Source organism: Globicephala melas, chromosome 1 (assembly GCF_963455315.2).
Source record: "Globicephala melas chromosome 1, mGloMel1.2, whole genome shotgun sequence".
NCBI classification, from domain to species: domain Eukaryota; kingdom Metazoa; phylum Chordata; class Mammalia; order Artiodactyla; family Delphinidae; genus Globicephala; species Globicephala melas.
In genome coordinates this window covers 107192754-107210142 of record NC_083314.1, presented here as the reverse complement: position 1 = coordinate 107210142, position 17389 = coordinate 107192754, and the positions used below count along the sequence as shown (strand labels likewise).

The window sequence follows — 17389 nt, the reverse complement described above, 5'->3', positions numbered from 1 at the left end:
GTTTGTATTTTTTCCTGTAATTGATATCTAGTATCACAGCATTGTGATCGGAAAAGATACTTGATACGATTTCAGTTTTCTTAAATTTACCAAGGCTTGATTTGTGACCTAAGATATGATCTATCCTGGAGAATGTACCATGAGCACTTGAGAAGAAAGTGTATTCTGTTGTTTTTGGATGGAATGTCCTATAAATATCAAGTCCGTCTTGTTTAATGTATCATTTAAAGCTTGTGTTTCCTTATTTATTTTCATTTTGGATGATCTGTCCATTGGTGAAAGTGGGGTGTTAAAGTCCCCTGCTATGATTGTGTTACTGTCGATTTCCCCCTTTATGGCTGTTATCATTTGCCTTATGTATTGAGGTGCTCCTATGTTGGGTGCATAAATATTTACAATTGTTATATCTTCTTGGATTGATCCCTTGATCATTATGTAGTGTCCTTCTTTGTCTCTTGTAATAGTCTTTATTTTAATATCTATTTTGTCTGATATGAGAATTGTTACTCCAGCTTTCTTTTGATTTCCATTTGCATGGAATATCTTTTTCCATCCCTCCACTTTCAGTCTGTATGTGTCCCTAGGTCTGAAGTGGGTCTCTTGTAGACAGCATATATACAGCTCTTGTTTTTGTATCTATTCAGCCAGTCTGTGTCTTTTGGTTGTGGCATTCAATCCATTTACATTCAAAGTTATTATCAATATGTATGTTCCTATGACCATTTTCTTAATTGTTTTGGGTTTGTTTTTGTAGGTCTTTTCCTTCTGTTGTGTTTCCTGCCTAGAGAAGTTCCTTTAGCATTTGTTGTAAAGGTGGTTTGGTCGTGCTGAATTCTCTTAGATTTTGCTTGTCTGTAAAGCTTTTAATTTCTTCATCAAATCTGAATGAGATTCCTGCTGGATAGGGTAATCTTGGTTGGAGGTTTTTCCCTTTCATCACTTTAAATATATCCTGCCACTCCCTTCTGGCTTGTAGTGTTTTTGCTTAAAGCTCAGCTGTTAACCTTATAGGAATTCCCTTGTATGTTATTTGTTGCTTTTCCCTTGCTGCTTTTAATATTTTTTTCTTTGTATTTAATTTTTGATAGTTTGATTATTATGTGTCTTGGCGTGTTTCTCCTTGGGTTTATCCTGTATAAGACTGTCTGCGTTTCCTGGACATGATTGACTCTATCCTTTCCCATGTTAGGGAAGTTTCAACTATAATCTCTTCAAATATCTTCTCAGTCCCTTTCTTTTTCTCTTCTTAATCTGGGACACCTATAATTCAAATGTTGGTGCATGTAATGTTGTTCCAGAGGTCTCTGAGACTGTCCTCAATTCTTTTCATTCTTTTTTCTTTATTCTGCTCTGCGGTAGTTATTTCCACTATTTTATCTTTCAGGTCACTTATCCATTCTTCTGCTGCAGTTATTCTGTTACTGGTTCCTTCCAGAGAATTTTAAATTTCATTTATTGTGTTGTTCATCATTGTTTGTTTGCTCTTTAGATCTTCTAGGTCCTTTTTTAGCATTTCTTGTATTTTCTCCATTCTATTTCCAAGGTTTTGGATCATTTTACTGTCATTAGTCTGAATTCTTTTTCAGGTAGACTGCCTATTCCCTCTTCATTTGTTTGATCTGGTGGGTTTTTACCTTGCTCCTTCACCTGCTGCATATTTCTCTGTTTTCTCATTTTGCTTAACTTATTGTGTTTGGGGTCTCCTTTTCGCAGGCTGCACATTCATGGTTCCCATTGTTTTTAGTGTCTGCCCCCAGTGGGTGAGGTTGGTTCATTGCCCATGTCCGGTGGTGTGTTTTGGGATGTTTGTGAATTTAGTATGATTTTAGGCAGCCTCTCTGCTAATGGGTGGGGTGTGTTCCTGCCTTGCTAGTTGTTTGGCATAGGGTGTCCAGCACTGTAGCTTGCTGGCCATTGGGTGGAGCTGGGTCTTAGGGTTGAGACAGAGATTGCTGGGAGAGCTCTTGCAGATTGATATTACATGGGGCTAGGAGGTCTCTGGTGGTCCAGTGTCCTGAACTCGGCTCTCTCACCTTAGAGGCTTAGTCCCGACACCAGGCTGGAGCACCAAGACCCTGTCAGCCACATGGAATTATCAAGGTGGTGGTCATTGGTGAGTGAGAACAGGAGAAGAGGCCTGTTCTATGCCTGGTCCTGCTGAGCAATTTTCAGACTTCACCTCATTCTGGCAGCAGGATGACTGGGTCAGCCACTTGAGGCAGGATGGGGTGCATTAAGCGGGCAGTGCTCAGCTGTTGTGCAGACTGAGGGGCCCAGTCGAAGCCCTCAGGGAAGGGTGACAGCCTCTGGCCTCCGGCCTCCTGTGGCCACGGTCTCTTTGGGGTCTTCCTCCCGGCGTCAAGTCACTCTCACTTCTGCTTTGGTGGCTGCGCCTTTACCCTGAGCTTCTTCACGAGGCTAGCACTCCCGAGGCGACATATGAAAAGTGTGGGCCGCGCTGAAGCATGAGAAACCTCTGTGGGTTTTTATAAATGGATATTGTCCTACATCTACCATTACAGTATCATACAGACATTTTCAACTAAAAATCCCCTTTGATCAGTCTCTTCAGGTTTTCCCCCTCCCCAACCCTCTGGCTTTTTTTTTTTTTTTTTTACTATTTCCATAGTTTTGCCTTTTCTAGAATGTCATTTGAATAGAGCCATATAACATGTAGCCTTTTGGGACTGATTTCTTTCATTTAGCAATATGCATTTACTGTTCATTCATGTTTTTGTGTGACTTTATAGCTAATTCTTTTTTTTTTTATCACTGAGTAGTATTCAGTTGTAATGAATATACCATTTTTTATCTGTTCACCTATTGAAGGACATTATGGTTGCCTTAGTTTGGTGATTATGAATAAAGCTGCTGTAAACATTTGTGTACAAGTTTTTGTGTGGACATAAGTTTTCAGGTCTTACTGAAACTGTCTTTCAAAGTGGCTCTATCACTTGCATTTCCACTAGCAATGAATGAGAGTTCTTTCTGGTCCTCATCCTCATCAGCAGTTGATACTGTTATTATTTTTTGTTTTTTGGACTTTAGTCTTTCAGATAGGTATGTACTGGTATCTTATTGTTGTTTCACTTTTTATTTACCTAATGGCAAGTGATGTTGAAGATCTTTTCATTTGCTTATTTGCCATCTGTATATTATTGAGAGTTTTTGGTTCAGATCTTTTTTTTATTGTCAAGTTAGGTTGTTTGTTGTCTTACTATTGAATTTTAAGAATTCTTTGGATATTTTGCATAGAAGTCCTTTATATGATATGTGCTTTGCAAATACTTTCTCCCAGTTGGTGCCTTGATTTTCATTCTCTTAACAGTGCCTTTTATAGAGCAAAATTTTTAAATTTTAATAGAATCCAGCTTATCAGTTTTTTCTTTTTTGGATCATATGTTTGATGTTATATCTAAATTCATCATCAAACCCAAGATCATTTGTTTTCTTCTAGAAGTTTATGGTTTTATATTTATATCTATGATCCATTTTGAGGTAATTAGTTAATTTTTATGTGAGGTATAAGGTTTGTATCTACGTTTATTTTTTTTACATGTGGATGTCCAGTTGCTCCAGGACCACTGTTAAGAAGATTATCCTTTCTCTACTGAATTGCCATTGTGCTTTTGTCAAAACTGAATTGATTGTATTTGTGTAGGTCTATTTCTGACCTCTCTATTCCATTGATCAATGAGTCTCTACTTTCACTAGTGCATACTGTTTTGAGTACTTTAACTGTATAGTAATTCTGGGAATCAGGTAGTGTGAATCATCCAACTCTGTTCTTCTTTTTCAATATTGTGTTGGCTATTTTAGGTTCTTTGCCTTTCCATATAAGTTTGAGAATCACTTTGTCAATATCTACAAAATAGCTTTCTGGGACTTGGATTGAAATTTCCTAAATTTTTTAAGTCATAAGAATTGCAAATGCTTTTCTGTATCTATTTTGATGATCACATGGCTTTTCTCCTTTATTTTATTATTTTTTTAATCCCATACTCCCAGCTTACCTCCCCCTCCTTTCCCCTTTGGTAACCATAAGTTTGTTTTCTATGTCTGTGAGTCTGTTTCTGTTTTGTAAATGAGTTCATTTGTACTCTTTTTAGATTCCACATATAAGTGGTCTCATATAATATTTGTCTTTGTCTGACTTACTTCACTGAGTATGATAATCTCTAGGTCCATCCATGTTGCTGCAAATGGCATTATTTCATTCTTTTTTTATGGCTGAGTAATATTCCAGTGTGTGTGTGTGTGTGTGTGTGTGTGTGTGTGTGTGTGTGTGTATAGATAACATGTCTTCTTTATCCGTTTATCTGTTGATGGACACTTAGGTTGCTTCCATGTCTTGGCTATTGTAAATAGTGCCACTATGAACATTGGGGTGCATGTATCTTTTTGAATTAGCACTTTTGTTTTCCAGACAGTTGCCTAGGAGTGAGATTGCTGGATCATATTTTTACTTTTTTAAAGAACCTCCCTACTGTTTTCTGTAGTAGCTGCACCAATTTATATCCCCACCAACAGTGTAGAAGGGTTTTCTTTTCTCCACAACCTCTCTAGCATTTATTATTTGTAGACTTTTTGATGATAACCATTTCTGACAGGTGTGAGGTGATACCTCATTGTAGTTTTGATTTGCATTTCTCTGATAATTAGCAATGTTGAGCATCTTTTCATGCGCCTGTTGGCCTTCTGTATGTCTTCTTTGGAGAAATGTCTATTTAGGTATTCTGCCCTTTTTTTTGATTGGGTTGTTTGTTTTTTTGTTACTGAGTTGTATCAGCTGTTTATATATTTTGGAAATTAAACCCCTGTCAGTTGTATCATTTGCAAATATTTTTTCCCAGTCCATAGGTTGTCTTTTCATTTTGTTTATGGTTTTCTTTGCTGTGCAAAACTGATGTGTGATTAGGTCCCATTTGTTTATTTTTGCTTTTATTTCTTTTGCCTGGGGAGACTGACCAAAGAAAACATTGCTATGATTTATGTCAGAGAATGTTTTTCCTATATTCTCTTCTAGGAGTTTTATGGTGTCATGTCTTATATTTAAGTCTTTATGCCATTTTGAGTTTATTTTTATGTATGGTGTGAGGGAGTGTTCTAACTTCATTGATTTACATACAGATGTCCATCTTCCCCAACACCACTTGCTGAAGAGACTGTCTTTTCTCCATTGTTTATTCTTGCCTCCTTTGTCATAGATTAATTGACCATAGGTGTGGGTTTATTCCTGGGCTCTCTATTCTGTTCCATTGATCTATGTTTCTTTTTGTGCCAATACCATGCTGTTTTGATTACTGTAGTTTTGTAGTATTGTCTGAAGTCTGGAAGGGTTATGCCTCCAGCTTTGTTCTTTTTCCTCAGAATTGCTTTGGCAGTTCTGAGTCTTTTGTGGTTCCATATAAATTTTAGGATTATTTGTTCTAGTTTTGTGAAAAATGTCATGGGTAATTTGATAGGGATCACATTAAATCTGTAGACTGCTTTGGGTAATGTGGCCATTTTAACAATATTAATTTTTCCAATCCAAGAGCATGGATATCTTTCCATTTCCTTCAATCCTCTTCAATTTCCTTTTTCAATGTTCTATAGTTCTCAGTGTGTAAGACTTTCACCTTCTTGGTTAGGTTTAATCCTAGGGTTTTTGTTTTATAGTGTGATTTTAAACAGGATTTTATTTTATTTTTTTTACTTTCCCATTCTGATATTTCATTGTTAGTGTAAAGAAATGCAGCAGATTTCTGTATATTAATCTTGTGTCCTGCTACCTTGCTGAATTCATTTATCAGTTCTAATAGTTTTTGTATGGAGTCTTTACAGTTTCTTATATAGAGTATCATTCATTTGCATATAATGAGAATTTTACCTCTTCCCTTTCTGATTTGGATACCTTTTATTTCTTTTTCTTGTCTGATTGCTGTGACTAGGGCTCCCAATACTATGTTGAATAGAATTGGGCATCGTTGTCTTGTTCCAGAATTTAGCAGGAAGGCTTTCAGCTTTTCACCCTTTAGTATTATTTTGCCTGTGGGTTTGTCATAAATGACTTTTATTATGTTGAGGTATGTTCCCTCTATACCCATTTTGGCAAGAGTTTTTTTTATCATGAATGGATGTTGAATTTTATCAGATGCTTTTTCTGCATCTATTGAGATAATCATGTGGTTTATGTCTTTTCTTTTGTTGATGTGGTGTATCACATTGATTGATTTGTGTATGTGGAACTATCCTTGTGACCTTGGAATGAATACAACTTGATCATGGTGTATGATCCTTTTTTTGTGTTGTTCCTTTATTTTGTTAATGTGCTAAATTATGTTGCTTGATTTTGAAACGTTAAAGCAATCCTGCATTCCTGGAATAATTTCAACTTGGTTGTGATGTTTTATATATTCTGTTTATTGCTGGATTCAGTTTGCTAATATTTTGTTTAAGATTTTTTTTATGTATATTTATGAGATAGGTTGGCCTATAACTTTCCATTTTTTATAATGTCCTTGTCAGGTTGAGGTCTTAAATTTACGTTGACTTCATAAAATGAGTTGGGAGGCATTTCTTTTATTTTCTTTCTATTTTATTCATTTTTAATGTGTATGAGTAAGATTGATTTTATATGTTTTTAAAATATTTATTTGAATTCACTGAGGAAGTCATCTTGGCCTGTAATAAAAGGCCACTTTTCTTTATTAAGTTTTATTTTCATCCTTTTTTAAAGTTAAATTTATTGAATTAGAATTCATATACAATCAAATACACACATTTGAAAGTCCAATTTAATGAGTTTTGACTAATGTATAAACCTGGGTAACTCCCACCACAATCAAGATACAGAGAAGTTTCATCACCTAAATCCCTTGTGCCCATTTACCATTAGTACCTTCCCTCTCTCTAGCCCCAGGCAAAAACTGAGTTTCACATGCTTATTTGTCATCTGTATTTCTTTAGTGAGTTTTCTGTTCATATTTTTTGCCCATTTTTTAATTGGGCTGTTTGTTTTCTTATTGCTGTATTTTCTAAATTATAGTTTATTTTACCTGTCCTAGAATTTCATATAAATGAACTCAGACATGTTATTGAGCTTGGTTTGCTCAGCATAATGTTTTTGGGCTTCATCCTTGGGTATTATGTATATCAGTGTTTCATTCAGTTTTTATTGCTGAGTAATACTGCATTGTATGCATACACCACAATTTATTTAACCATTCTCCTGTTGGACATATTTGTTGTTTTCAGTGTTTAGCTATTATTAATAAAGCTGGTATTAACATTTTTGTGCAAGTATTTGTGTGATTATATATTTTCATTTCTGTTGGGTAAATTCCTACGAGTAGAATTGCTCGGTCATATGTTAAGTGTATGTTAACTTTTTATGAAATTGAGAAACATTTCTCCAAAGAAGTTATACCATTTTACACTACCACCTACATGCTGTGAAGAGTTCCAGTTTTTCCATATTTTCCTCACCACTTAATGTTGTCGGTCTTTTAAATATTTGCCACTCTAGTAGGTGTGTAGTGGTATCACATTGTGGTTTTAATTTGCATTACCCTGATCACTAGCAATTTTGAGCATCATATTATGTGCTTATTGGCCATTTGCATATCTTATGACGTTTCTGTTCAAATCTTTTACCCATTTTTTTTAAAGCACTCGTAAAGGGAGTGATTTGTTACAAATTTTAATATACATTAACTATTGAGAAACAGACATGTACCTTTTTTCCCCCTTAAAATGAATCATGTACTGTTCTGACCATAGCTTTTTCTAATTTTAATCTAATGCTCAAAACTTGATGTGATGTTATTCTTTATAACGAGCCATAAACATTAGTTTTGTAGTAAAACTATTTAAATCAATTTGGCTCTTATCTGATAATTTTTTGTGTGAGTGTGCCCATTTTTTAGTAGGATTGCTTATGTTCTTATACTGAGTGGTATAGTTCTTTATATATTATGGATTCAGTTGTTTGGCAGATATACGTTCTGCAAATATTTTTTCCCAACATTTTGCTCATCGTTCCATTTTCTTAAAAGTGGCTTTAAAAGGACTGAAGTTTTAAATTTTGTTAAAATTTAATTTTTTATGTTTTTTTTGAAAAATTGGTTCATGCTTTTTGGTTCCCAAGAAATCTTTGCCTACTCAGAGTTGCAAAGATTTTCACCTGTGTTTTTTCTAGCGATATTATAGTATTAGCTTTTATGTTTAGGTTTTGATCCATTTTGAGTTAATTTTTGTGTTATGGTGTGAGGTTAACTGTCAACATTCATTTTTTCCCCTCCAAGCCTCCAGTTCCAGTACCACTAAAAAAGCTTGATCAAGACTGCATTGAATCTAGAAATTAATTTAGGCAGAATGGACATGTTAACAGTTTTGGGTCTTCAAATCCATGAGCACAGTTTAGCTCTCTCTTAGGTCTTTGTAAATTATCTCAGCAATGTTTTATAGCTTTTAATGTAGAGGTCTTGTACTTTTTTGTTATATTTGTTCCTGTGTATTTGACCTTGTTTGCTAATAGTGTAAATGAAATTCTTTTCCTTCATTTATAGCTATTCATTATTATGCCTGATTATCTTTGGATATTTTATTGAAAATTTATAGAAATAATTTAATAGTCTGGATGATGTAATTTTAATGAAGACAAGATTTCCTTTTGCTTCTGGAAAGCATTTAGGCTAGGTGGAGATCACTTTAATCCAGTCAGGAATTGAGCTCATTAAAAGCTGGACTTCAGTTCTAATAAGGGCTTGTCTATTTCCTGTTCATTCTTCTTCCTAAGGTGTAGACCTTTCAGAGTCCAACTGGAATCCTGGGGCATCCACCAAAGTTTCTCCTCATTGCTGGATCCCAAATTCCAATTTGTGTGCCTCCAAGCCTGTGAAGATTGTCAGAAGCTATGTTTAGCTTCTTAGCCTCTCAACCATTGCTTTTGCTTTCATATTTGGCAGTTGCCTCAATGGAAAAAGTAACCTAAAATATACTTGGATCACTTCAAATCATGATTTCTTTCTTTATTTAAAAAAAAAGAATAATACATATATATATGTTATATATATATATATATATATATATAATTTCCAAGCTATTCAGCAGGAGGGTTGGTCTGTGACAACCTAGTAAGCCATTGCCAGAAGTGTCTTTCTCTTATTCCTCTCCCCCTCTACTTTTCCCTCCCAACCTCCACTAGAATATTCACATTTTCTCTATATCTCATTTACTGTTATATTCCCTAGAATAGTGCCTAGCACAGAATAGAAGTCATTAGGTATTTGTTGAGTGAAAGAATGGATGAATTAGCATTCTATCTGGGAAGATAGAATGGACATTCAAAAGAAAATATCTTTACTGTCATTTTCTCAAACTTAAGAGATAGCTAAGTAGCTATTCTTGAGCATAATTATGGTGAGTTTTGAACTGGAGCTCAGGACCTTTAGAGTTCTAGTCTCTTACTAATGTTTCCTCAACATGTTACATGACATCGTTTGGTCTTTATTTCTCCATTTGTAAATGATTTATTACTCTCTTACTCATGGAAATTGTTACTAAAATTTAAGAGCTTTCAAGAGAAAAAATTAAGTGGGAGTTCCCTGGTAGCCTAGTGGTTAGGATTCTGGGCTTTCACTGCTGTGACCCAGATTGAGTCCCAGGTCAGGGAACTGAGATCCCTCAAGTGCATGGCGCAGCCAAAAAAAAAAAAGAGAGAGAGAGAGAAAAAAAAATAAAAAGATGAAAAGGACATTGGAATTAATGTTTTAATCAAGGAATCAAAATTCTTTGGTATAAGTATAGGCTTATAATTTGTATTATTAAAATCTACCAGTGAATACAGTTAAGAAGGATAGATTGTTATCATGTTTTAAGAGGTAAAGATGAAGAGTTTCATAAAGAATAACATTTTGCATTGTGCATAAATGTTTGCCTGTGTTTTTTCCCCCCTTCCCTTTAGAGCCATTTTAAGTGCAAGATCTAGTTATTTTGCTGCGATGCTGAGTGGCTGTTGGGCTGAAAGCTCCCAAGAGTACATTACTCTTCAAGGGTAAGCAGAATTTTTACAAGGCAGCTTGACTGCAAATGATTATAAATAATGCTTTTAATACAAAGCACTTTTCATGAATCTGATTTCCCTGTATGTTCAATGAAATGTTTCTCATGTGGTACAATTCAGCAAAGTACACTTTCTGAAAATGAGAGGTAGTTGGGAACATTTAGTAATAGAGATAGTGTGTTAGTCTTCTCAGACTACCATAACAATATACCACAAACTGGGTGGTTTAAACAGCAAAGATTTGTTTTCTCACAGTTCTGCAAGATCAAAATGCCAGCAAGGTTGGTGTCTGGTGAGAGCTCTTACCTTGGGTCCTTGGGTTGTAGATAGGCACTTTTCCACTGTGTGCTCCAGTGATGTTCTTTTTAAGTGCATGGGGCTGGGGGGCAGGGAGGTAAAAGGAAGGTGGAAGGAGAGAGCTCACTCTCTGGTGTTCTTCTTATAAGGACACTAATCCTATCACATCAGGGCAGGGCCCCACCCTTATTACCTCATTTAACCTTAATTATTTCCTTAGAAGCCCCATCTCCATATAGGTACACAGGAGTTAGGGCTTCAATATACGAATTTGAGTGGGTGGGAGAACACAGATATTCAGTCTGTAATAGGTAGTTTCTTAAAGAATAATTTGGATAGGTGTGGATTTCACTGACCTATGATAGTGCAATGGTGAATCTACACAGTTGGTGGCAGTTTAAACTGCTGAGACAGTTATTAAGAGATGAACTACTTCCTTAAATGGTGAAATGGAATATTTTTTGGTCACAGATGATCACTGTGAGAATCTGGAGGGTACAATATGGGAGAGGGCTTTGTCAGTAGGAAAACTGCCTGGGCGTTCTGAGGGAGCCTGTCAGCCCTGCATCATTCACACTGCTGATGTTTCCTCGCCTGGGTCAACCTTGGCTAGAGGGTTGGGTGTGGAATGGTGGTCGTGGTGATTCCATAACAGTGGATGCATGGAAAGTATTGATAAATTCTCACTATTTTTTACACTGGCCTATAATCTTGAGCCTTCTAGGTTACAGCTGTCTGGTTTCCTTACTAACTAAAATTGATCCCCAAATGCCTCTCATTTTTAATTTCTCAGTCTATAAAATATGGAAAATTGAAACATTTGTAAGAATATGTTATGTGTTTTTATTTATTTTTTCATATTTCATTCATTTAATAGAAATGAAACACATATGCACAAGAACCTAAACCTCCTTTCTTTCTTACCAGGGTTTTAGAGAGTTGTGTTTTAATTATATTACCTATCACAGTTTCGATACACATATCACAATCTGGCAATCACCAGGTAGTTTCTGATTATGGAAGATTTTGTACACCAAGCAAAGAGTTTATTAGCCTATGGGTAAAAGGAATGTGTAGTTGAATCAGTTGGTGAAACCTTATCATTCACTGTTGAAAAACAACCTGAAAGATATATATATCCTACCAAGAAGGCCTCTTCCTTTATGGCGAATTTAAAATATCTGCTGAATATAGGAAGAGGGATAATGCTAGCAGAGGCCAGAATTTCTCTAAGTGTGTCAATCCTAGGGATAATCACTCTAGTGTAATTTTGGAAACATGTCCAGGGACTGTGTTTCAGATGTTTTAGATATCATTTTTTAAAACTGTCAATCTTCTCTCATTAGAACTGAATTAAATAAAAATTTAAATGAAGAGATAACCTAGTTTGACTCAGAATGCAACTTTTTTGGCATTTATTAAAAATCATGTGATTCTATGTAGTGAGATAAAGGTCAAAAGAAGTGTATGATTATTGGACCTTATTTGACAGCAGGGGAAAGTAATTTACAGAGAACACTTGTCTGATTTCGTAGAAGAAATCTTAGTTGCTTATATGTTTAGTGACAATTTTTACTATCTGATACCTATTAACATATACCTTTGTTCCTCTCTCCAAATAGATTCTGTCCTCAGCAGTGATAATACCTTACAATAACATCATATATTTTCTAGGATTCTTCCACACTTATGGTGCCCTTTAATTTTTAGAATCAGTCTTTGAGAGAGAGGGTATATTCACATATTACAGATGAGTAAAAACAAGATCAGATAAATTAAATGTCTTCCAGGGGTTACTTGGTAAATAAGTGCTTATGCTGTATATAAGTTACACGTTTGTTGATTCTTAATTCAAAGTCCATTCCACAACAGTCACTGAAGAAATTAAAAGTTTCACATTGGCGTGTGTTCTTGAGCTATCTCAGACTGATCTTCTCCACTGTTTAAATCAGTGATTTTCCCATAGGACCCTTAAGTTCCTGGTAGGTATGTTAGGGAATACATGGCATGGGATTGGGATATGAGGGGAAGGCCATTTGGGAAGAGGCACATCTTCAACTAGAGCTGCTCTACTTTTATTTATTTTATATTGCTCAAAATGACCTCTGAGTTTAGCTATAGGAACAAAGGCAATCTTTAATCAGCACTCACGAGTGATCCGATTAAACATTCAAAACACACAGGCTTTTAAAGGAGAAGTCTATTTATTAAGAGGTCAATAGATAAGAAAGAAGTAGTGGCATAACTATTGGTCTCTACTCACCACCTATAATTTTCCTTCTTTCATTATAGTGGAGGTAATGGATAAAAATCTCCTCTTATAATATGGCTTGACTGCTACTGACCAACTTTAGTGGTTCAAGGGAAAGCCAAGTAGAAGTAGCCAAATTTGTTTTAAACTGTCATTACAAATAAGTAGGCTGTACGTTGTAGCAGTGCCAGCAATGATCAGGCTCACTCCTCTTACAGTATTTTCCCTTCACTTCTGTTGTAAGCAAGACTCTACTCCTTACTGGATCATCTTACCCAGAGCTGCTATTTCAGCAGTGGAGACTTACTCCTAATCAGCTTATTCACTTCTAATGCTAGCACGTTGGAAATGAGGATACATTTCTTTTTGACTCTTTTATTTTGCTTGATGTAACAAGGTTTTCTAATGCTAAAATGAAGAGAGAATTTCCTGACAGATTCTGGGTTTTATCTACATCCTTTATTATCATCACACAATCTGTTTTGCTTTCCCCTCCTGTATCATATATCAAATTGACTGTCTCAAATTACCACCTAAAATGTTATTAGCATCATGGTGTATAAAGCTGTAGGAAGGCTAAAGGGGATTTAGGGATTTTACTTTTTAAAAAAAAAAAATCACATCTTTTAGGAATTTTTATATTATAACAAAGTAATCTACAAAATAAAATCTCTTTTCACATTAACTTATATGGTAATCCTGGGTAGATGTTTCCATGGATTGTGTGGTATAGTAGAAAGATCATGGACTTTGGTCCTTCCTTATAGGAAGTCCTACTTCCAGTCCTAAAGTGTTACATGACTTTAGGGACATTGCTTACCTTCCTTAAGTTTCCTGAGGTTGTTGAAAGAAAAAAACCTGGCATAGTGCTTGGTACATAGTATGTAGTGCTCATTAATATTTGTCTTTTTCTTCTTTCCCTAAATTATATTGTTCTCATTTTCTAGAGAGAAAAGCCTTCAAGTGAGGGCCATTTACAGTACCAGGACAGCAATGCCTGCTGTGCTTGGTCAGCAACCGCTTTTGGAACTGTGCCACTGTTGCATATCTGTAGGATGTTTTCTGCAGTAGATTAGAATTGAAATCCTGTCTGAAATCCTTACAGAAAAGAACCGAATGTTTTTAATGAGTTGGTAGTTCAACGATGTAATGCACATGATATTTTTAAGATGGACAGCCTTCAATAAATTATAGTAGGAATAGTAGGGTCCTATTATCCTTGATAATAATTATCCTATTATCCTATTATCCATGTCCCAGAGTTGGAGGGGGAAGGATATAGTTGGAAGGAAGTTCTCCTGGTGGAGGAAGGGGGAAATTTTCCACATCCTATACTGGAAATTGAACCGCAGCCAATAGTTCTGTAAAGAAACCCCACATGTTTCCATCTTATATAAAAAGAGGTCTTTCACTGGTGGCTTGAGACTTTAGAGCATAAATTTGGATTTTCTTGTCTCCCTTGGGAGATTCCTGGGCTTGCTGTGAACCTTCAGGATGATCTTTTCAAATATGTCAGATAATATTTCTTTTCTGACTAAAATTCTTCAATGCCTTCTCATCACAATCAGAATTAAACCCAAATCTTTACCATAATCTATAAGAACCTGTATGATCTGGCCCATAGGCTTTTCCCAAACTACCCCACCTAAAGTAGCTACAGCCTAACTCTCTAGTTATTCTCTTCTATGTTATTCTGTTGTATTGTCTTCACTTTTCACTATTAAAATTATCTTCTTTGTATATTTGTTGACATATTTATTGGCCATGTCCTCTCTCTAGAACGCAAGCTTGTTGTATCCTCAAGGTCTAAAATAGGGCCTATCATTCAATAAATATTGACTGTATATGAACAAATGAATGAGTGAATGAGACCCTACATTACCTTAGCCCACATATATAGGAGCCTGAAACTTTAGGAAGCACATATAAAGCACAGAGGTTTAAACTGGGCACATGTTGTATCTGATCCTAGAGCTCTGTCCTCTCATAGGCTTTTCTTTTTTCTAATTCTGGGTATATGTTATATTTTCATCTCCTACAGGATTTTATTCTGATTACATTTAAATGGGAATAGTGCTTTAAATCTTTCCATTTAAACTGTGGGCTATTGCAGTAATTTGTTGGGTTTTTTTTTTTCCAGGTCAGTTGATCATGTCTTTATAAACACTTTTAGTAAAAATACAGATGACTTACAATAATGAGAATGCAGTTTAGTAAAACATCTGTCAAGACAGCAGGAAAACAGTTTCTTGCTGTTTTTATAGCTATCATATATATTGATACATAAGCTCAAATGTCTAGCTTTTGCTATTTATTTTAATAAAACTCCTTTTATTTTTACTTAGTCATTATTATCCTTTGCTTAAATATGTCAAGTCTTAGAAGAAACTATTCTTTCAACAGAAATGGTCAGTCCTCATTAATACTGATAAGAATGGCTCTCGAAATTTTGAGGAAAAGTGCATGGAATCTAATAATTATGCTACTGTTTTAGGCTACAAACTATAGATGATATGGCATAATCATTCTGAGATCAAATCTTGTTGTATCAACGTATATAAATGAGAATATTTAGAGATTTGACTTTTTTTCTAAGTATTAAAGATGTGGAATTTTGAATCAGCAGAAACCAGTAAATATTTATTAAGTAAATTGAAAAATATTTATGTTTTCAACTCAGTATTCCTTCTGAAGGTTTGGGAGATGCTTATAACTACCCTAATAAGCCATTCATTAAATATTCATTAAACATTTATTGAGCATATATTATTTAAGGCCATAAAATCAAAGCAGACACCTTTCTGAGTCCTACCCTGAGGACTCCATTTCTTTTCTTCTCGCCTTCCTCCTTTTGTTCCTTTAGCAGACATTAGATACCATGCTTAACAAACTGTGAAGGTCTTATCAGCACTGTGCCCACCCTGCTTCCACTGCGGAGCTCCAGTATTATGTGGGGAAAGGAAATTCTTCTCAACCTGGGGATATTGAATCAATGCTGACATTCTGCTGCTACTAGAGATGCAAGGGTAAATAAGACACAAATCCTGCCCTCACAGAACTCAGTTTAGAAGGAGAAACAAATACATAAACAAAGATATTACAAGTCAGTTTAATAAATGTGATAAGGGAAGTGTGGTGTGTGTGTGTGTGTGTGTGTGTGTGTGTGTGTGTTATACTGCTTAAGACCCCAGGCTTTGGAGTCTGGATTTAAATTTGAAAATTCCAAAATTCCAGTGCTATCTGCCTGGATTTAAGATCCAGTACATCACTAGTCATTTGACCTTGGGCAATTTACTTTTTTTTTTTTCCAGCACCTGCCCCCATGGGCAAGTTACTTAATTTCAGTTGTTTCATCTGTAAGATGAGACTAATAACAATATCTACCATTGAGTTGTTATGATGATTAAATGAGCTAATGGCATTCAAAATGCTTATTAGCTCATGACTGAATCATAATAAATGCTCAACTGATGTTAGTTATTATTTATGTTTAACATTCAGTGATTTCTTTTTTTTTCCCCCTTGTGAGCATTAAGGAAACAATCAGAGGTAAAGAGCCCCATGTCTTGTGTCTAAAAGATGAAATAAGTAGAGAGGGAGAGAATTTTAAGCAGAGTGAACAGTATCTGCTAAGGCATGGATGTATAAAGAATTATAAGTAGTTCAGGTATAAGAAATAGCAGTTTACTTATCTTGGAACAGCTGCTAGAGAGAGAGAACTAGAAATCAGATGATAAAGAACATTGTACACCAAGCTAAAGAATGTCGGCTTGTTTCCTAGGTGCTCTGGAGAATTGTTGAAGGGTTTTTAAAGTCAGGGGCTATATCAGATTTACATTTTAGCAAAGTCACTCTAATAACAAGGTGGGAAATGGGATGCAAGGAGATAATTTCAGGCAAGAAGCCCACACGAGAGGATACATTATCATAGTACAGAGGAGAGAAACTGAGAGGCTAAACCAGGGCAATGAAAGGGGAAATTAGACAGCAGAGGCTGAATTCAAGAAAATTTTGAAGGTATAAAATGACAGAATATAATGAGGGAGAGAATTGAGATGAACCTCCAGCTCTGACTTAGGCATTTAGGTTATTGTTCAGTCTTCTTTTTGTTATTCCTGTTTGGTTCATAGCACTGTTGCAGGACTTCTTGCATCTTGTCCCACCTTCTATTCCTCGGTACCAAGGCGAGTGAATTATCCAACAACCATTGGGCATTGGTCAGGACGAACTCTAGATGAGAGGTAATTTGATTTCTTTTCTCCTTTCTTCTGTGCTGAACCCGTGAAAAGAGGTGATGGGGAAGAGGGGCATCTGCTTTCCATCTTTGCTATCTGTTGGAATTTTGAGGGGGCCCCAATAAATAGTATACTTTCTTCCTGCTCAAAATGAGACAAAAGACTCAGCAGATGAAGTTAGAAAACATTTCGTTGATTTTTGATAAAAACTGTTAAAGCAGTAAAATGTGCTTTAACGCAAGAGCCAAAGTTGATTTGCTAGCTATGTCTACTCTAAGACAGCCCACCTGAGAGAAAGTCTGAATCTGGACAGCGGATGCACTTCTTCCCCGTCACCTCTTACCACTGGTTCAGCAGAGAAGAAAGGAGAAAAGGAATCAAATTACCTCTCATCTCAAGTTCCACTTGATCAACAGCCAGTGGTTGCTGTCTACCAACCAGATAATTAACCTCCCTTGATACAGAGGAATAGAGGGTGGGACAAGATGCAAGAAGTCCTGTAACAGTGCTGTGAACGAAATAAGAAAAACAGAAAGAAGACCGAATTTGGGGTGTTGG

At 35.7% G+C, this 17389-nt stretch overlaps 1 protein-coding gene across 3 annotated transcripts in view; it reads left to right on the top strand.

The window, feature by feature from the left end:
* The window catches only part of BTBD8 (BTB domain containing 8), a 107499-nt gene that overhangs the window by 37732 nt on the left and 52378 nt on the right, over positions 1-17389 (top strand). For all 3 annotated transcript variants that reach the window (XM_060302846.2, XM_030868656.2, XM_060302836.1), the window contains exon 5: positions 9950-10039. In XM_060302846.2, coding sequence (XP_060158829.1) covers positions 9950-10039 — 90 coding nt within the window. The remainder of the gene's footprint in view (positions 1-9949; positions 10040-17389) is intronic.